General features: G+C 37.8%; 1 protein-coding gene across 1 annotated transcript in view; it reads left to right on the forward strand.

Annotated features, from left to right (window-relative positions):
• Positions 1 to 20617, forward strand: part of TMA16 (translation machinery associated 16 homolog) — a 23945-nt gene extending 3328 nt beyond the window's left edge. Inside the window, exons 2-7 of the mRNA XM_025874406.2 lie at positions 3123 to 3235; positions 11899 to 11936; positions 13310 to 13394; positions 14550 to 14698; positions 18419 to 18461; positions 19386 to 20617. Of these exons, the coding sequence (XP_025730191.1) occupies positions 3123 to 3235; positions 11899 to 11936; positions 13310 to 13394; positions 14550 to 14698; positions 18419 to 18461; positions 19386 to 19566 (609 nt within the window). The 3' untranslated portion in view covers positions 19567 to 20617. The remainder of the gene's footprint in view (positions 1 to 3122; positions 3236 to 11898; positions 11937 to 13309; positions 13395 to 14549; positions 14699 to 18418; positions 18462 to 19385) is intronic.
• Positions 20618 to 21846: the final 1229 nt, after the last annotated feature.

Raw genomic sequence — 21846 nt, forward strand, 5'->3', positions numbered from 1 at the left:
GGAGAGGGAGAAGCAGGCTTCCCGCAGAGCAGGGAGCCCGATGCGGGGCTCGATCCCAGGACTCTGGGATCATGACCTGAGCCGAAGGCAGACGCTTAACGACTGAGCCACCCAGGTGCCCCTGAACAGTTATATTTTAAAATGAATCTTTTTTTCTTAGCAGTAGGTCTCAACATTGGGCTTCAGATATTCAGTAAACCATGTTTTAAACGTGCTATCAACCAAACTTTGTGGTTCCGTTTATAGAGCATAGGCAGAGTAGGTCTCCCATAATTCTTAAGGGCCGTAGGATTTTGGGGATGGTAAATGAACACTGGTTTCAGCTTAAAAGTTACCATCTGCATTAGCCCCTAACAAGAGAGTCAGTTTGTCTTTTGAAGTTTTGAAGCCAGGCGTTGGCTTCTCCTTTCCAGGTGTGAAAGTCCTAGATGGCATCTTCTAGTAGGAGGGTGTATTGTATACATTGAAAATCTTGTTTAGTGTAGTCACCTTCATTATCTTAGATAGATTTTTCTGAATAACTTGCTGCAGCTTCTACGTCAGCACTCCCTGTTTTACTTTGCCCTTTTGGAGACTGCCTCTTTCCTTAAACCTCATGAACCAACCTCTGCTAGCTTCAGATTTTTTCTGCAGCTTCCTCACCTCTTTTGGCCTTCATAGAATTGAAGAGAGGTGGGCCTTTCTCTGGATTAGGCTTTGGCTCAAGGGAATGTTGTGGCTGGTGTGATCAATCCAGACCACTCAAAACTTTCTCTTTATCAGCATTAAGGATGTTTTGGTTTCTTATCATTCTTGTGTTCACTGGAATAGCACTTTAAATTTCCTTCAAGAACTTTCCTTTGCCTTCACAACTTGGCTAACTGGCACAAGAGAGAGGCCTAACTTTTTGGCCTATCTCAGCTTTGGACATGCCATCCTCACCAAGCTTAATCATCTCTAGGTTTTGATTTAAAATGGGAGAGGTCCAACTTCCTTTCACTTGAACACTTAGAAGCAACTGTAGGGTTAGTAATTGGTGTTATTTGTATACTGTTTTGTCTCAGGAAATAGATCTGAGGAGAGAGAGAGAGATGGGAGATGGCTGGTCAGTGAGAATAGTAGGGACACACAGCATTTATTGATGAAGTTTGCTTATATGGACACAGTTCATGGTGCCCCAAAACAATTACAAGAGGAACATTAAAGATCACTGATCACAGACCTCCATAATAAATATAGTAATAATAATGAAGTTTGAAACACTGCAAGAATTACTGAAATGTGACATAGAGACATGAAGTAAGCAAACGCTGTTGGAAAAGTGGTGTCCATAGACTTGCTCCATGCAGGGTTGTCACAAACCTTGTTTGTAAACAAACAAAAAAAGACCCCCACAATATCTGTGACGCACAGTAAAACAAAGCATGCCTGTACTGTTGTATGATGGTTTCACATTATTCTTCTGTACCTGTAACCACCTTCCAGTGCCATTCTGGGTTTCAGAGTAGCAGTTATCTTGGCTAGGTGTATCAAGAAGTGAGCAGTAAGTATTTGTTGGCATATTTCAGTGAATATTAGTTGAAGGAATGAATACATGTGTGAATGAGGAATTGGTGGTCATTATAATTAATTCTGCCAAAAGTTTTACAGAGGAAGTGACTTTGAGTTGTATTTTATGAAAAGACAAGGAAGGAAAAAAGGATTTTCCAGGCAGAGGTAACCAGTGCAGTTTTCAGAAGTTATGAAACAGCATGGTGTGTTCTGGGAATGGGGGAGAAGTTCAGTAAGAACGGGATGAAGGATGTTTTGAAGAATAAGAAATAATGCTGGAGAAGTAGGTTGGGGGTAGATTGTTTTCCACATTAAGGACTTGGGACCTAACCGTGAACTCGTTAGCAGGGGAGAAGGACTTTACCAGATAAATGTAGAAAAATAAGCTTTGTGACTTCCATGAAAAAAGAGTGAGCAGTGAGAATCTAAAGGCCATCCTGATCATGAAAAATCACGAGGCTGAATTAAGGCAATGACAATAGTTTTGAAGAGAAGGTTCTAAGAACCTTTTTGAGATTAGATATGTTAGAGATGGCCAGTTGTCCCCAAATAGAATCTTTTGTAACAATGTATTTTTTTCTGAGAATAACAATTATATTTACTACTCTCCCTTACATAACCCCCTGAATAAATATTGATCAATGGGATGTAAACAGAAGACTCCAGCTTCCTGAGATCTTGCTCTTAAAGGAAAGGGGTGTGCCTTTTGATTTTCTTTTCTACTTCTCTCTGGCTGAAGTTTAGACTTGTATTAAGTCATCTTGAGCTATACAGACATACAGGAGAGTATAGCCTCAGGATAGTAGATGGAAGGAGCCTGGATCTCTGAGGACTTTGTGAAGCAGAGCCTCCAGCTCCTACTTCCTACACGAGAGAACTAAACTTTATCAGGTTACACCATTATTATTTTGGGCTTCTCTTATAGGAAGTCAAACCTAATTCCAAAATAAAAACAGGTATGATAAAATACAGAATTATGTAGGAATATAGAGTTAAATGTCTAGTTCAGTGGGCCGAATGAATTGGGACCTTGTTAACTGGCATAAGGTTTGAATGGGAAAATAATTTGTTCTTTTTTGGGTGTGCTAATTTTGAGATGGCTTGTATTATTTCCTCTATTCCTGTTTTTCTATGAACCCAGCTTTGATTTTGCTTGATTCAGTGCCCACTCTGTTCCATGTGCAACTTCTGCAGTCAAGCTCTGCAAACATCCTATGTTCCTTCCACTTCCCGAGCTTTTCTAACTGTAACACAAATTTTTAACTCTGTCTTCTCCCTACCTGTATTCTGTTACCTACTTTGAAGATAGTAAGAGTTGAAGAGCTGGATTTATTGACCCTTTCTGTGCCTTTCTTTATTTTCTTATATCACTGAAGAGTAGTTTCGAATATATCATTTCTGTTATGACAATGGAAACCAATGCTGTTCCAATCATTTAACAGGTCTGGCTTATCTCCTAATTCCTAGAGTAGTGTTTATGGCTTATGGTATTTCTTATATTACTGTTTTTTAAATTTATTTCTAAAGGAAATTTTTTAACTGAAATCACTTCCATATCTGACTATGTGCGTCATGTATTTTCCTAATTTTAGCCTAAAGCCCTAAAGGGAAAACTTGTAGGACGGGAAAAAAAAGTCATCCACCCATATAGTAGAAAAGCAGCTCAAATTACAAGAGAGGCCCACAAACAAGAAAAAAAGGAAAAGTAAGTATCTTTTTATCGTTTGTATTATGCATTGGTGTAAAGCCCATTAACATTTATCTTTCATCAATATTCCCTTCTCTCTTTAATAAATGTTAAGTATGTTCAGTGCACTGAAGGTAAAACAGTGAACAAGGTTTCATCTCTTCTAGAGCTTACCTGAAGCAGAAACATACTTAAATAGGTTGTGATGAGTGCAATGAAGAAAAAGGAAAAAATTATGGGATGGAGAGTGACAGAGTGGTTCCGTTTTACATAGAATAGTCATGTATAGCTTATCTGAAGAAGTTCGTATTGGAGGAGAGCTAAAAGATGTGAGGGAAGGAGCTATGTAGATATATATTGGACATATAGGTTAAAGTACCATTAGTCTATTAGATATTTAGAAGGAGATACAAAATGGGCAGTTGGATATGTTGGGTCTGGTGTTCAGAGGATTGATTAGGGATGCAACACAAATTTGGGAGTCATCAGCTTCTCGATGGGACGGTGTGTGAAGAGACTACATAAGATTATCTAATGAGTAAATGTAGCTAGAAAAGAGAAGGGGGCCAAGGATTGATCCCGGAGGCCTCCATCACTTAGAGGTTGGGATCCAACAAGTCAGACTGAGAAAGAGGAAAAAGGAGATTGTGTTTCGAAGAGAAGGTGGTGATCAAGCTATGTCATTTGTTCTTGATTAATGTGAGAGCTGAGAATTAATTTAGTAATTTGATTTAGTAATTTGGAAATCATTTAGTAAAGTGGAGATCACTATATATTTTTTGTTATTTCTTAGTTGTTGCTCTGAAAATTACAACTAAATCTTAAAACAATCTTGTTTCAGATTAATGCAAAGTTAATTTCAATAGGATACAAAAACTTTGCTCCGTTGTGGCTCCATTCTCCCTCCTTTGTACTATTATTGCCTAGAAATTACATCTTTATACATTATAATCCCATAAACACAGTTTTACAATGATTGTTTTTACGCAGTTGGCTTACAAGAATACACACAAAAATGCATTTTTACTGTCTTGTGTATTTACCTTTTTTTTACTGGTGCCCCTTATTCAGCCTATAGGACTCCCTTTAGTGTTTCTTACAAGGCAGGTCTGAAAGTGAGAGATTCTCTAAGTTTTGATTATCTGAGAATATCTTAATTTCTCCTTTATTTTTGAAGGAAACTTTAGAATATAGAATTCTTGCATATAGAATTCTTGGTTCAGTCTTTCTGTTCAACACTTTAAATATGTCATCCCTCAGCCTTGTGGCCTGCACGGTTTCTAATGAGAATTCAGCGTTTATCTTATTGAATGCAATGAGTTGCTTTTCTCTTGATACTTTAAAGTTGTTCTTTGTCTTTGAATAGTTTGACTGGTATGTCTAGTAGGTGGGGATTTCTGAGTTTATCCTACATGGATTTCATCCTACATGGAGTTTGTTACGCTTTTGTGCGTAGCTCAGTGTTTTTCATCAAATTGAGAAGTTTATAGCCATTATTTTTCCAGATATCTATCTTTTCTGTCCTTTCCTCTCCTTCTGTGACTCCCATTATACATATGCTGGTGTTCTTAGTAGTGCCACACAGGTCTCTGAGACTCTTCATTTTTCTTTCTTTTCCACTTTTTATTGCTCAGACTGGGTAATTTCAGCTAACTTGCTCTTATGTTTGTGGATTCTTTTTTCTGTTGGCAAAAAACTGCTGTTGAATCTTTCTAGTAAATTTTTCATTTTTATTATTATATCTTTTAACTCTAGAATTTCTACTTGGCTCATCACTGTAATTTCTGTCTCTTTATTGGTGAAACGTTCTCATAATTTCCTTGAATTTTTTAGATACGGTTTTCTTTAGTTCTTTGTATATGTTTATTATAGGTGAATTCAAGTCCTTGTTGAGTAGTCCAGTTGTCTGGGCTTCCTTAGGAAGTTTCTCTTGGATGCTACTTTTAATCCCGGAATATGGACCATACTTTTCCTTTTTCGTTGTGTGTCTCATAATCTTTGGTTGAAAATTGGACATTTTCAATAATACAGTGTGACAACTCTGTTAAATAGATACCTCCAGCCTCTATACCCAGTTAGGTTTGCTCTTGCTGTTTGCTTTGTGACTTTACTAGACTGTGTTTGTAAAGTCTGTTTGTTGTGTGTGGCCATTGGTGTTTCTGCTCAGTTCGTGGTCAGCCAATGTTTGAACAGAGAGTTCTTTAAATGCCTTTAGCTAATAAGTCTCTCAGCCTCTGCTGAGGGGCTCTGTGAATCTATTGGGCATGCCTTTGACACACCAGGATGCAGTTTACTTAGACTTCGTTTCTTGTTTGCGTAGAGCCTCAGGGTTAGCCAGAGGTGAGAGATTAGGACCTGCTCAGGTCTCTCCTTAGCATGAACATAGTCCTGAATGTGCATAGTCCTGAATCTAGATTCCCAGGAATATGTTCGGGCTAGCTTTCAAGTCGTCTGTGGACCTTCCATTCCCCAGTTTTCCTTTAAAATTTTTTGGTCTACCTTTTGTTAGCCCCCAACTGGTAATATCACTGAAGCAGCTGCTATGTTAGATTATTGCTGCTGATTATTTTCAAGAAAAACTTGGGGATATAGCTGTTCCTATATCCTCTCTCCTCAGAGAGAGCTCTGAGTCAGATTATGTAAAGACAAAGTAACTTCAAGCTTCTTAACATGCTGCCTGTCAGGTCAAATGGTAGCAATTCTCTGGGGATCGAGGTTTTGGGGAACTCCAAATTTGATCTCTTTGGTGGCCGTTAGGAAGATGGCTTTTACAACTACCATGAGTTGCTAGTCCATTGGTTTTCAACACTGTTGCAGAGCTGACGAGAGGACGATGGATTAGGCACATTACAGCACCACAGGTTTGTTGTTCTTACTGAGATTGGCCTGTTTTTCTTGAGAATGTTCCTCGGATTCTTGCAAGCCTTTGTTTAATTTTCATACTTCTGAAAAAGTTGGTTTTGACAAGTTTTGTTACTATTCTCTGCTTTTATGGAAGAGTGGATTTTCGTAGGTCCTTAGGCCATTCTGGAAGTTGGTTTCTATTCTTGATGTGAAGAATTCATAGCAAAATTTTCTTCTTAGGAATGCAAAATGTGTGTATAATACCCCTTCTTTTCTGCTTCCTGTCCCTTAGTCTCCCCTCTCTGGGCAGCATCCCATGCTATAATTTGCCAATTCTCTGCTCCATCTTTGGCCTGTGAGAGTCCACAGGAGCTGCTGTAGAGACAAATAAAAAATTACTTAAAATGAAGTTATAAAGACAAAAGTCATCATTTCAGCTATTTTAAAATAGCCTTACCATTTTAATAAATGGTAGATATATTTCCATACTAGCTGATAGAAACCAGCACGTTCATTGTTATATATTAATTCCTTACCTAAAACCTAAAGGCATATTTAGTAAAGGTTAGCTGTTCCACAATGATTTGGCTAGAAGTTTTCTGGAAGAGAAAATAACCTTTTTCATAAAGGTTATTAGGATGGTAGTATCACTTTAAGCAATAATTTTCCAACTTTAAGTAATTTATGTATCACTTTCATGAATTTTGCTATGTCTTTTGACATGGTTATTACTTCTGCTATTTTGCAGTTTTTTTTTACTGTCTTTACTAGTTATTTCACAAACTTAGGTGTACACGAGATATACCTGTAGGGAATATTAAAATGGTTTGTTCTTTTCCCTAGAATTTTCCATCAGAACATCTGGGGCAGTGTCAAAATTTTGCATTTCTAACAAGTTTCAGGTAATGGTGCTATTGCTGCTGGTTCAGGGACCACACTATGAGAACCACTGACCTATGGCATTATTTACTTAATATTTTTTTAGAATCTGTTTCCCTTACATACCTTTTTATTTTTTTAAAGGAGACATTTAATCTGTATTAAAAACAAGTAAATACTGTTGCCTCTCATGTATGATCTGAGCCTGAGGCATGCTTGCTTTATCCTTGGTGAAAAGATTTAGCAAAGGTTGGAAGACTTGTTAAGTAAGCATTAAACTAAGTTTTCGAGAGGATCAAAAGAAAATGGGGGGGGAAGTAGGTTGCTTAAAGCTGATTTAATTCTGTGTCTATGAGACTCAAAAATCAGCTTATATAGTGCTAGTGGTATACGTGGCAATATTTTAGGAAATTCTTTTCACTGTAAGTACTTGTGCCAATGAGCCTAGAATCTTTGTATGTTGTCAGGTATTTTCAGGATTTTATGTACTAATTTACAGAAACAACAATATAAAGGAATTATGGAAGGATAAAACTGAACAACATGGTAATTCCTATAAAGCTTATTCTAAGGAGGTCCCATTATTGGCCAAGGCTCCATTTTTATAGTACAGAATTGAAAAGTATTACTTAATTTTTTCTACTTGGACAATGTTCTAAACAGATTTTTCTCATTTATTTTAAAGAAGTCATCATTGTAACCGTTATGGCTCCAGAAGCAAACAAATACACAATTTTAGTAGTGTCTAATGTATTTTATGAAACAGGCTTACTTACCCGTCATAGATGTCAGTTTTTTGAGTAGCAGCATTATTGACCATGAGTCATATTTAATTTAAACGGCATAAACACAAATAGCATCTTAAAATGCTGCTGATCTTCCTGCACTAGAATAGTACTTCCAGCAAGACAGAAATGCTGAGTTGCATATTTTGGAGAGATGGTTGGTGACAAGATACTCACACTTCTGGGATAGCTGTGAGCAAGATGATAGAAAAGGTACCAGCAGTACTTAACTTGAACTTCAGGTGCCTGTGGCTTCTTAATAATGAATAGCAGTTATCTCAAATACTGCTTTACCTATTGCTGCATAAGAAATTCTACGGCATCATAGCAGTTTTAAACAAACAGATTTTTGGTCAAGAATTGCAGTGCCACTTAACTGAATGCTTCTGGCTCAGAGTCTCTCACAAAGCTACAGTTAAAATGTTGACCGGCCTGCATTCATCTCAGAGCTTGATAGGGAGAGGTTTTGCTTCCGAGCTTACTCATGTGGCTGTTGGCAGACCTCAAGTCGTGGCTGCCTGGTGGCTAGAGGCATCAATTCCTTGCCACATGAGCCTCTCCATAGGCTACTCACAGCATGGTAGCTTAGTTCCAACAGAGCAAAGGCTCAGAGATAGAGCAAGAGAGGATGGCCAGGACAGAAGACAGTCTTTGAAACTTAATTTCAGAATGACATCCATCGCTGTTGTGCTATTTTGTTAGAAGTCTTTAGGTCGGGCGCCTGGGTGGCTCAGTTGGTTAAGCAACTGCCTTCGGCTCAGGTCATGATCCTGGAGTCCCGGGATCGAGCCCTGCATTGGGCTCCCTGCTCAGCAGGGAGTCTGCTTCTCCCTCTGACCCTCCCCCCTCTTGTGTGCTCTCTCTCTCTCTCTCTCTCATTCTCTGTCTCAAATAAATAAATAAAATCTTAAAAAAAAAAAAGTCTCTAGGTCTAGCCAGCCACACTCAAGGATCACAAGGCCATGATTGTCAAGACACAGGAATCAGTGGGGACCATTTTAGATGCTGTCACCTTTTGTGAACTATCTGCCTACCAAAGATACATGGTTTTCTAAGGAACAGATGTAGCCAGGCAGCTTAGAGTATCCAGTTTCTGTACTTTTCATAGAACTGAGGATTCTTTGTACCACTTCCTAAGGTTCCTTTTTAGGGAGAAATGTAGGTAGGTGGGGAGATCAGGGAGGATATCTGTTATGTTGTAGTGTCTTTGACTAGTGGTCAAGGATACAAAACCAGACCTGCTAGGTTAATCAAGTTGACTCTTATTGATAGACTCTGATTAGTTAAAGATACTGCAGGAGTGAATAGCAACAGAATAAGAGCTCAAGCATGTTATTCTTCAGTATTTGAATGCTCTGATTTAGGACTATATGGAATATTGCTTCTGTTCATATTAAAAGAAACTAGTATGTTTTGAAGACTAAGACATTTCAAGGGATGCAGAATTTACAGAGAGGAAATGGCTTTTTTTTTTTTTTTTTAAGATTTACTCATTTTAGAGAGAGAGAGCACGCACGTGTGTGCACAAGCAGGGGAGGAGCAGAGGGAGGAGGACAGGGGAAGCGACTCCCTGCTGAGCATGGAGCCCGTCGAGGGGCTGTATCCCAGAACCCTGAGATCATGACCTGAACCAAAATCAAGAGTCAGATGCTCAACCGTCTAAGCTACCCAGGCGCCCCGTGTGTTATTTTAGCTTTATTTTGTGATTTCTCAGCATAGCCATGTTTTGTTGGTATGTACTGTCATACATACAGTATGTCCTGCAGGGTATACAACAAAGAACTCTAGATACCAAAAGAAAATGACTTAGTATGGAAAATTAACAGAGAGAAACAGCATAATGGGTAAAAATCTAGGAAACAACTACTTTGGAGAATTGATCTCAGATCTCTCTACTTTTCTGTATCCCAACTGATAACCATTCTCGTTCAGGCCCCGTTGAGTTCATTCAGAATTATTGCAACCTGACTTCTAACTAGATTCTTTCCTCTAGACTTAATTGAAAGGAATGAATTTTTTCTACCTTGTTTATGAGTATTCTCTATTTTTTAAAATAAACTTTGGGGTATAAACAGCATTCAGTAAAATGGCCATATTTTCAGTGTACAGATTTGGGTTTTTGACAATACATTGGTCGAACCACCACGATTAGTGTGTAGTGCCATTTTCATCCTTCCAGAGGATTCCCTTGTGCATTTTCTCAGTCATTCCTCACCCTCCACCCCTAGCCTCAGGCAACCCCTGATTTTCTTTTTATTTTGATACATGAGATTTATCTTTCCTAACGTTTCATTTAAATGAAATGATTATATGTAATTTTTTTTTGTGCCAGCTTCTTTCACTTAGCATAATGTTTATGAAATTTACCTGTTATTTCATATATTAGTTGTCTTTCTTATTACTGAATGGTATTCCATCGTATGGATGTGCACTCTGTTTATTCGTTTACCTGTGGTGTGTTCATTTGGATTATTTAGAGTACTGGGCAATTATTGGGGTCTGCAAGGTAGGGGTCCAGCCCCCCTGTTTTTATTAAAAAGTTTTATTGGAAATCAGCTAGCTATGCCCATTCCTTTTGTATTGTCTGTGGCTGCTTTCAGGCCACGATGGCAGAAATGAGTAGTTGTGACAGAGATTGACCACATTACTCTCTGGCCATTTCAGAAAAAATTTGCCTGCCTCTGCTATGATGAATAAAGTGCCATGAACATTCACTTACAATATTTGTTTGGACATTTGTTTTCATTTTTCTTTCAGTTCCTAGAACTGGAATTGCTGCGTCATATGGTGATTGTATATAAGAAAATTGAGTTTATATGAAATTAAGTTTATAAAAATTGCTGGTCATATGATAGGTGTCACGTTTAAGTATGTAAGAAATTGCTTTATCCAAAGTGATAATACCATTTTATATTTTCACCACCAGTGTATAAGAGTTATATTCTCTCCATATCCTCTCAAGCTTGCTGTATTAATCAGGTTTTAAAAAACGTTTTAGCCATTCTGGTAGTTGTATAATAGTATCTTAGTTTGATTTAATTTTGTACATCTTGATAACTAATGATGTTTAAGTATCTTTTTATGTGCTTATTGGTCATTTCTATGTCTTTGATATGATGAAAAATCTGGTAAAATCTTTTGCCCTTTTTGGTATTAGGTTTTCTTCTTAAGTAGTAAGAAGTGTTTGTATATTCTTACAAACCCTCTGTTAGTTATTTGTATTGTGAATATCTTCCCCCATTCTGTGCCTGAAATTTTTTATTAAAAAGGCTTCATTTTTATTTCTCCAGTTTTCTAGTTATTTAAAGTGGGAGGGGGCCCCTGGGTGGCTCAGTTGGTTAAGCGACTGCCTTCGGCTCAGGTCATGATCGTGGAGTCCCGGGATCGAGTCCCATACTGGGCTCCCTGCTCAGCGGGGAGTCTGCTTCTCCCTCTGACCCTCTTCCCTCTCGTGCTCTCTGTCTCTCATTCTCTCTCTCTCAAATAACTAAATAAAATCTTTAAAAAAAAAAATAAAGTGGGAGGATAAATTGGGTCTGCTTTGTTAGTCAGGGACAGTAGATTTTTTTTTTTTGTTCATTGCTCTCTCTATCTCTAGTGAGTAGCATAAAGTGTGGCAAAAACTAGCTGTCCAAAGGTGTTTTCTCAATTAATATTTAGAATACCAACAATAGGAATCATGTATTACCTAGACTGTTTCCTGAGAATAAATGAGTTATTTTTCTTTATTATAATTCTTTTCAAATTATGAAAAATAAACATTCTATTTTGTTCTTGTTGAAGTTTAAAAGGTGACACTAGGGCATTTTGGTCTTGGTGGCCGCACTCTTATCTTCTAGAAGGTATTCATTACTCTTGTGCACAAGTATTACCCACCTGAACATTCATAATCCAATCAGACTTTTTTTGTGTTTTCAAAACTGATTTGTTATATAGGTGTCCTTTAGTTATTAGTCACTGAAGAGCTAAAGAAAAGTTTCTAGTAACATTTTGTTTCAGTGATTTAAAAGAAAGGAATGGTGTTCAGTGTTTCTGTACTAACAAAATTAATTTCATATGTATAAAAGAGTGAGCCTTGAACTAAGGTTTGTGGGCGGTATTTTTTTGTTTTTGACAGATTTTTAAAATTTGTTTTGGAAATTTTCTAACACATCATGTACCTTTTTTTCCAAGATTGAAGAATGAAAAGGCATTGCGTCTCAACCTTATTGGTAGGTAGATTTACTCATTTGACACTCTGGCTAAACCATAGTGAAGTTCTGCTCTGTGCCTATTTTTCCTTTGATTCTTCTAGGGAATTTTCTTTACTAGACTTAATTAAAACAAAACAAAGTAAAATCAGTCATTAGCTCTTAGAAAGTATTAATATCTAGCTCAGTTTTTCAGAAACTATTTAGTTTATATTTACCTACCTACCTACCTACCTACATCTCTGTCTGTCTGTCTCTGAAGTTTAATTCTAGCTCCCTAGCCATTAGAATTAGGAAGGATTGTGGTCTAAGTATTTTGGAAACAGCAGTTTATATTTAGTGATGTGGATACATGCATCCTCAATCTGTATCTCAGTGTCACAGTCTTTTTGGGGGGGGCGGATTTATTGTTAGTAAATTTTTATTTATAAGTCTGACTTCAAAATAGTGACTCTTAGGGGCGCCTGGGTGGCTCACTTGGTTAAGCGTCTGCCTTTGGCTCAGGTCCTTATCTTAGGGTCCTGGGTTGGAGCTCCATGTCAGGCTCTCTGCTCAGCGAGGAGTCCGCTTCTCCCTCTCCCTTGGTTCATTCTCTCTCTCTCTTCGCTCTTTCTCAAATAAATAAATAAAATCTTAAAAAAAAATAATGACTCTTAGGCTTTATTTATTTGTTTTTTGTTCTGTTTTAATCTTAAGCTTTACTTGAACACTGATCTCTAATGCTTTCTCAGATAATAGAATAGTATTTCTAAGTAGGTCATCCATATCTGAGGTAGGGCCATTTTTTGATCTGTAATACTGAGAAATCTAACTGAAAGAGACCCTGATGGTCAGATTACTCTTTGCATAGTATCTGGCAGATCTTGCATGGTTAATATATTTACTAATTTGAGGCCCTGGACAGGCCACTTAACCTTTCTCATGTGTGACTAGGAATAATAATGTACTAATCCTCATAGGTTTGTAAAGCTCTTGACATAGAGCCTGCTGCTTATTAAATGTTCAGCAACGACCATCTTCGCCATTAATCTAACCAAATTTTCATTTTATTATTTTAGACAAGTGTTCTGTCTTTTGCTTTTTAAGTACTTAGAACTTCATGTTCTGTTAATGTATTTTTTTTTTAATGCATCCTTATCGGATAAGAATTACATACTGAAAGGCATCTCTGTCTCTTCCTCAAATTAAAATGTGACATTTTATTTCTGACATTTGATTTCTGACAGACTGGTTTAATTAGCTTTGAGCCCACGCAAGCCCTTTATATTTAACATTGAAATAAATTTTGATAGTATTTTAAACACATTGATGTTGAAAATTATAATGAATACTCATTGCTTAAGTGATGATTTATGGTGTTAACCTGTCTTTGTACTTTGTACTTGTTGTTATAGGTGAAAAACTGCAGTGGTTTCAAAGTCATCTTGATCCCCAAAAAGTAGGATATTCAAAGAGAGATGCATGTGAATTAATTGAAAGGTAAACACTGGGTATGTTATGAGCAAAGGGTCAGAAAAGGGAATTCTGCAACCTGGTTCTTCAAGAGACAGTTCTGTTCTGGATTTATAGAGGAGTAAATGGGTTTTGTTACCAAAAGTCTTTAGATTCACACCCTGGTTTAGCCACTCTAGTAGGTTTGTAAGGTTTCTGAGCCTCAGATTGTTACTTAACCCAGTTTCTTGGATCAGGAAAGGCTTTCTATGGAAATACCGTCTCAACTGACTTCTGAAGAGTAAAGGTTAGCAGACTGAGGTAAGGTTAACTGAAGAGCTTTTAGGCAGACAGAACAGTATCAGAGGTACAAGTGACTGATTTAGTGATCCGCCAGACATTAAGTATAATCAAAATAATAGGTTCAAGGAGGGCATTGTGACAGATACAGCTCACAGAAGACCTCAGGCATCACTGTAACAATTTGGACCTTTTCAAAGGACGTTGGGAGCCACAAGAAGTTTTTTACAACAGGCACCTGAGATGATCATATTTGTATCTTAGAAATGTCACAGTCATGAGAACGATGATGATGGCCTGAGGGCACATGGCTTTGGCCAGGACACTGTTGAGAGGCTGATGAAGCAGTCTAGGCAAGAGATGATGATGTTGGCCTCTGCATGGTTAGTAGCAGTATGGTGAAGAGAAATGAAGATTCCAGAAATATTAAGAAGGTAGAAAGTCTCAATCTTTAGTGAAAACTTAGATATGGCATTAAAGGGAGAAAGTGGAGTCAAGGAGGATGTGTGCATTGTTCACTTGAGCAAGTGGGTGGATGGTTGTACTATTTCCTGAGGTAGAGAGCCAAAGAGATGGAACAGGTTTGGTGGGGGATGGGAGCGGACGGAGGTGAGCACAAGTTCACTTTTGAGGTGTTAAGCCTCCATGGGACATCCAAATGGAGATGTCCAGGAGGTGGTTGAATACGAGGATCTGTTAGCAGATACTTGAATAGCAGTCAGTGATCTGGTTGCTGAAATTTTGGACATGGTTGGGTTATGTAGGGACCATCTGAAGTCTGGGGACACAAGGAACTCAGAAGAGTATAAAAATTTAAAGGATAGGTGAAGGCTGGGGTTTGTTTTAAATGGGGTAATATAAGCATGTAAGACTTGTAACTCAAATTGCTTTCTCGTTTCTCAGGTATTTAAATCGATTCAGCAGTGAACTAGAGCAGATTGAATTACATAACAGCATCAAAGACAGGCAGGGAAGGCGGCACTATTCCCGGGAGACAGTCATCAAGCAGACAATGGAACGTGAGCGACAACAGTATGAAGGATATGGCCTTGGTGTGTTCTCTGTGACTTTCTTTTTTTCTTTCTAAAATACAAAGGCATATCAGGTTTCTAATTCATTTCAAAGATTCAATTTTATTTATTCTATTTATTTAGTTTGAATTTCTTCTTTTGATTTCCTTTCTTTTGTGAGTATATCAAATAATTTTTTTTTTTAAAGATTTTATTTATTTATTTGACAGAGAGAGAGATAGTGAGAGCAGGAACACAAGCAGGGGGAGTGAGAGAGGGAGAAGCAGGCTTCCTGCTGAGCAGGGAGCCCAAGGTGGGGCTCGATCCTAGGACCCTGGGACCATAACCTGAGCCGAAGGCAGACGCTTAATGACTGAGCCACCCAGGCGCCCGCAAATTAAGTTTTTAAATTCTGATAATAAAAACACTGAAGTATTAGGACCCTAAAGGAAATATCATGTTGTGTTGGTCCCAGCCTATTGATGGCAATTCTATCAGCTAGAAATTCCTGAGGCACTCACCTGGCCTCTAGTACTTGCGTTGAGCCCCCATAGGTATTTCCCCAACTGGAGCCATTATTGTGGCTGGCACAGCCCTTATGGTTCTTACTATGATTGTAGGACGCGTCTAGTAACAACCGTCAGGGAAATTTGAAAAAAAGAAAAGCCAAGATTTATCACTCACAAAGTCTAGGGGGTCCATAGCACGCCCAGGGCCACACAGAGAGGTCAAGCGTAGAGAGAAGAAGGGAGTGTGGACTTGGGGCTCTACCTTTATTAGGGTCTGAAGGTGAGGTGCCTGGGGTTTCACATGTTCACTCTTTTTTTTCCCTGCTTATTTATTTGTTTGTTTATTTTTATTATTATGTTAATCACCATACATTACATTAGTTTTTGATGTAGTGTTCCATGATTCATTGTTTGCGTATAACACCCAGTGTTCCATGTAGAACGTGCCCTCCTTAATACCCATCACCAGGCTAACCCATCCCCCCACCCCCTCCCCTCTAGAACCCTCAGTTTGTTTTTATTGGTGAATTAAAAACAAATGGGAGTTAGGGCGTGAGAAGGGAAAAGTGGGGTCACTTGAGTGGTGATTTAGTAGGTTACTAGGGCTTTCCAAAAGGGGACTTTGATGGGAGGGCATAGCCTGGTTTCTTATTTCGTTGTTTTGCTGGTAGTGTGTCATACAGCTGGCAATATTTTTATTAGAGAAGGGTGTCTTTGATACAGATGTCTACACAGTCAAAAGCTTAGTGTCAGGCACTTACACTGTGGTAACACTAGAAACCCTGAAGTAGCTGGTTGGCAGTTCGTCTTCATCATTTCTAAAAGTAAGCTTCTTCACTGAAAAAAATAACAGAAAATAGCTGTAGCACTAGATAGGATGTGATTTAAACCTTTAGAGCTTACTGTGTAACAGGACAAGTTATTTAACCCTCCCCCCACCAGGTTTTGTTTTCTTCAATTTAAAAATTGAAATAAATAGTATACCTACTTCCCCCGTTGTTTAAAAGTTACATGAGGCTTCATTTATCAAAGTGCCTGACACAACCTAATACAAGGAGGTTCGGGAAGAGCTTCCAACTCTGCTGTCTGTGTCCCTTTCACTGAGTAGTCACCTCGTAAGAAGGTAAAATTGGTTTATGCTCCTAGATCTCCCATCTCCTCCTGTTTCGTTTTCCCTGGAACCCACTTTAATTAGTTCTTATCTCCATCACCCAACAAATACTGGTCACTGATGACCTCTTAAGTTGCTAAGGAGAACAGTTGCTATACTGGGTGTTGATTCTCAACTTTTCTCTGGCATTTGATACAGATGATCACTTCATTTTCTTGTCACACTTTTCATTTGGTGAAGAAGACCTAGCCCTTCCCTAATTTTCTTTCTAGCTCAGTTTTCTAAGTTGAATCCTCCTCCTCTTCACAAACTAAATATCGGCCAAGGTTCCCATCCTTGGGCTGCTTCTTGTTTTCTACGTATACCAATTCCTAGTTCATTTCACTCAGCCTGTGGTTTTAAATACCATTTACATGGTGATAACTTTGAAATTTGTATCTGTTGACCCTAACTTGTCCCTAGAACTCGAGACTTGCATTATCAAACCGGGGTTTCTCAAAATCTACTTGAATGTCTTCTAGGCATCTCAGACCTGACGTCCCAAAGCAAAGTCCAGCTTTTCTCCTAAAACTTGTTCCCACACGATCTGTATGTCAGACAGCAGCATCACCACATGCCCAGTTTCTCAGGCTGGAAACCCGTAGTCACTTTCTCACTCCATCCAGCTCGTCAGCAAAATGTATTTTGCATCTGATAATTTGTGCTGCTACCACCACCACCTCCCTAGTCCAAGCCACCATTGTTTCACCTGTTCCATTGTAACAGCCTCCCAGTTGGTCTCTGTGCAATGGCTCTTTCCTCCTAGAGTCTATTCACCACTAGCTGGCAGATGAATTAACAGAGCATGGCCAAGGTCAAACATGTATTTGAGCCAGCACAGAAACTCAGATCCAGCCTTCTTCTAGCTGTGCCACAGTGCTTCTTCCAGAGTCAGGGAGTGTGTCTGGTAAAAGGGTTGTGATCTCTGACAACTTCCTAAGTGCCTCTGGACATAGGCAAATTGTTAGTGAATTCTGCAGGTTCGGAGAAAACTGGATTCTGACACCTCTCCTTCCTCACCCCATGTGGTATAACTACTTCTGACTTATTTTATTATTATTTCTTTTTTTAAAAATGGTGCTTAATTTACACCTTTTAAACACTTGACCCCCTCATGCTCATTTTCTGAAACTATAGTCATAATCAGCATATAGTTGCGTCAAGCATTTTTATTTTATCTTTTCCATTCATTGATTCTGATTTTAATTAGTATTTTATTGCATTGGCCAGGTTTTTTGCAGTCCTGTTCCAGTTTTTTATACATGTCATTTGTGTTTTACCAATAACTATGATTGTGCATATTGGTTTATGGTAAACTTTCTAATCATGGTGAGGAACTGTTAAATACCTAGTGTTTTTTTTTTTTTTAAGATTTTATTTATTTATTTGAGAGAGAGAATGAGGTAGAGAGAGAGAGCATGAGGGGGGAGGGTCAGAGGGAGAAGCAGACTCCCTGCTGAGCAGGGAGCCCGATACGGGACTCGATCCTGGGACTCCAGGATCATGACCTGAGCTGAAGGCAGCTGCTTAACCAACTGAGCTGCCCAGGCGCCCAATACCTAGTTTTTTACTAAAAATGGATTTAAGTTTTATTGAGTTGCTTTGAGCAGCTACTGATTATAGTTTCAAAATTTTTTTCACATTTTGAACAATGTGATTTTTAAAAATATTAAAGAATACTTCTATTTCTCAGATAAACTCTACCTTGCCAAGGTGAGGTATATGCTTGAAAAAAAATTTTACTTTTCACCAAGAAAATATATTTAAAAATCTAGCCTATTATTTTAGGGGGTTGATCATTAGAAATTGCCATGTGCCTTTCACAGATTAAATGGACAGGGTTTATCTCATTAATAGGTTTATTTCATTTTATAGATTCTATGCTAGAATTTATTATTTTATAGCATTCCTCTTAAATCACATTCTTAAACTAAGCCCTTACTTTTCATATAGCATTATAGCAGTGCTTTGAAATTTTGTTTTGCTTGGATTTTCTTGCTGTCTGTCACTTATTCATTGTATCTGAGATAATAAACAAGAAAACTGTAAAATGTTGTAATTTAAAGAACATTGCTTAATAGATATAATTATTTTCTTTCCCAGAGATTCCAGACATTGTAAATGCAGGTAATCTGAGAACTTTTAGGTAAGTCTGTCTCTGTCTATTATCCCTGGAGGCTGCATGTAAAATACATGAGACATAAACTTTCTTCCCTTTTGTACTTAGACATTAGAGCTAAAAAAACTCAGGGGAGGGGGAGTGATATGAATAACCTTTTCTCTTTTATCAAAGTAAGACTTCCTAATTTGTGTTTATTTGAAACACATGATGTGCACTGACATGATAGTGACATGGTGCCTTTAAATTCCTTAATACGGTACTTAAAAGAACTTGGTCTCACTATTCCTCCCCAATTCGTATTTTTTTAAAAGATAAACTAACAGCAACAGGCTCAATGGCTCAGAGTTCTATCCCTAGACTGTTCGCAGCACCCTCTTTTGGAGAAGATGGTTCCTGGGAAGTGATACCAGAGAAAAGGTTAAGTCGTCAAGAACTAGTTAGTTCAGTGGTTGAAAGATGATTTCTGTTGTAACAATAACATATTTTTGGTTACTGAAACTTTGACTTCCCACCAAGTGTGAAAGGAAAAATCATTTCTGACTGCACTTTGGAGATTTGCGGGTACAATATAGTTACTACTTTTGAGGTTCTTGATACTATATGGCCCGATGGAGCGTTCAGGTTAGGGAGAATAAACCAATGGCAGAGCCTCCTTGTCACTCCTGCCTAATAGTTTCCTGTACTGCGTTGGAAGTTTGGGATATGGGGGAATCTCTGTGCAGTTACTGCTGTTGTAGGTTAATGAGAAGATGTAATATGTACGGACAATGCAAGCCTTCCTTCTTGGTACTTTTTTTCCGTAATGCATATATTGTTTGTTTCTAGGGCATTTGAATCTGCAATAAATGTATAAGCTTTGTTCTGCTGCTTTCAGTTTTAAATATTGACTGCTTCGCCGTCTTGCACCCCAGCAACCCTCTCTATATACTCTCTCTTTTGTTGATTTAGGGAATGGGATTTCGATCTGAAGAAATTGCCAAACATTAAAATGAGAAAAATTTGTGCTAATGATGCAGTCCCCAAGAAGTGTAAGAAGAAAACTGTTACGGCTGTGGACAAAGATTTAGGGGAGCTGGAACTAAAAGATGAATCAAGTGATTCAGATGAGGAAATGACAGCAGTGGCCTAATTGTCCTTTGCTTGAGGTGAAAGCAAATAATTGGAGAGCTTCAAGTTTTGTTTGACCTGACTATGGTTAACTAACTGTCCAGATACAAGAATTTGCTATGTAACTTCTTTCATGATGAGAATCCCATTTGCAGTTTCAAAAACAGTGTTATGATTTTCATTTAAAAATGAATGTTGCTTTTTGTTTACATTAAATTGCTAAAATAGATATAGTGAAATAAAAGCACAGTCTAAGATCCATTTAATCTGAATTTCCCGGGCAGGGGGAGTGATATGAATAAGGACAGAAATGTTTTGATTTTTTTCCTCATGTTTACCTCGGATCACCTGATCTCACATTCTGGGCCTTGTATAGCAACATGTTTGCTGTAAGGGTCCTAAGGATACTTCTTGAGCAGTAATGATAGCAAAATTGGCTTTCAGTAATAGTGTTTCACTAATCTTCCTCTTAAATATAACACCTATTTTCTTTCCTTGTAAAATAAGGAAAATGTGATAGGGAATAAATATACACTGATAGATTGTACGTTATTTTTACTATCTTTAAGCCAGAGTTAAATGGTAAAGTAAAAAACTGGTGACTGTTTTCATGATGTTGGCCTCCCACACTTAATCTGTTATCTTTTGATCGAGGAGATAAATGATTTCAGGTGAACTCTGTTTCTGTATTGTTTTCTGCTTTCTCATGAAAAATTATAGGTTTTATTTTTGGAAACAACTAATGATTAGAGAATCAGTTATTGCAATTGTGTTATTTGTGTTATTTATTCTTCTGAGAGATAGGCTAAATGACATATAACTCAGTATTTCAAGTATCATGAAAGACATGGATGTGTTAGAATGTTGTTCTTCATAGAACTTGTTAAAGGCAATTATCTTTTAGGCTATTTTCTAAAGGATACAATGCAAATGTATTTGAGTATTTTCAAGAAAAGAAACACAAAACATTAATGCTGTAAGAGGTTAACTAGATATCAACTAAGTCTTAATAACTTATTTAAAATGTTACAGCTTTTTTATTATTGAAAATTAAGAATAAAATTTATTTTCACAATTTCACTTCTTAAAGTTCTAATTATTTCATTTTTTTCAGTGTTTTAACTGATGCTGATTTGCTTTTCTTTAGCAATTTTCATAAAAATATGACTTTATGGTTACAGAAGCTTCAGTCTCTTTAGTCATTAGAAAGTGTCCTTTTTTTGTTTCAAAATGGCTATAAAAACTGAATTTTAAATTATAGTAAAGAGAATAGAAACTGTTTTATCCTGTCTATTTAAAAAGGCATACTGTTAGAGAAATAACTTAAGAAAATGGCAGATCATCCTCCCCCTCAGACATTTGTTCCTAGTTTTCCCTATACCATCAAAGCAAAAAAGACAACAGGCACACTGCTTGGAACTAGAGTAGGTAGATACTTGTTGAATGGATGAATTTACTTTACCATTTAGGATAATAATTATAATTCATAATCACATTTTATTCTATATCATTATATAGAATAATAACGTGGCAGTAACAGTCATAATTTGTTGTTAGCATAATGCTTTTAAGTGATATCCTTAATCATTGTCTGTAGAACATGTTTTTTCTGCAGTGATAACTTGTGCTGCCTTATCTAGATTCTTTTCCGGTCAGTAGTGTGTCTTTGTAAGAGTGCTTCTGCAGTCCGTGGCCATGGAACAGAGTAAAAGCAACTCACTTCACTTGGTTGGCAGTACTGTGCAGACCGGGGGCTGGTAAACTTTTTTTGTAAAGAGCCAGATAGTAAATATTTTAGTTATTGCAGCTGAAATGGCAATTTCTGTTGCATATTTGTATGTGTGTGTGCACGTGTGTGCGTGCGCGTGCGTTTTACCACCCTTTACAAAGGTAAAGATCATTCTTAGTTCATGGCCATACACAGAAGAGGCTGCAGGCTGGGCTTGGCCTGCTTGCCATCATTTGCCGACAAGCTGAACTCGCATGGATATGGACCACTTGTACATTTCTAAGCTCAAAGCAGCTAACTCTGACATTGGTGGTCTCTTTCTTAATATCTTAGTCAGTTCTCTGCCTCACTGACATAGACCATAGGCATCTCTTTAGGACTCTGTTCACCTCAGATAGAAGCTTTTTCTACTCTTCTATCCCTTGTGCTACTGGAGCAGGAGATTAGATAGGGGCCCTCTTTGTTCTACCAACACTTCCTCTTCTCAGTTCTTTCAAGTTCTACCACTGTCTCCCTCTGCCTGTTATCTTACCTCCCAGAAGAACCTTCTGCCCATTCCACGACTTTGGCTCT

This window comes from Callorhinus ursinus, unplaced genomic scaffold (genome assembly GCF_003265705.2).
Source record: "Callorhinus ursinus isolate GAN/ISIS: 27379988/994484 unplaced genomic scaffold, GSC_fseal_2.0 scaffold4, whole genome shotgun sequence".
Lineage (NCBI taxonomy): Eukaryota > Metazoa > Chordata > Mammalia > Carnivora > Otariidae > Callorhinus > Callorhinus ursinus.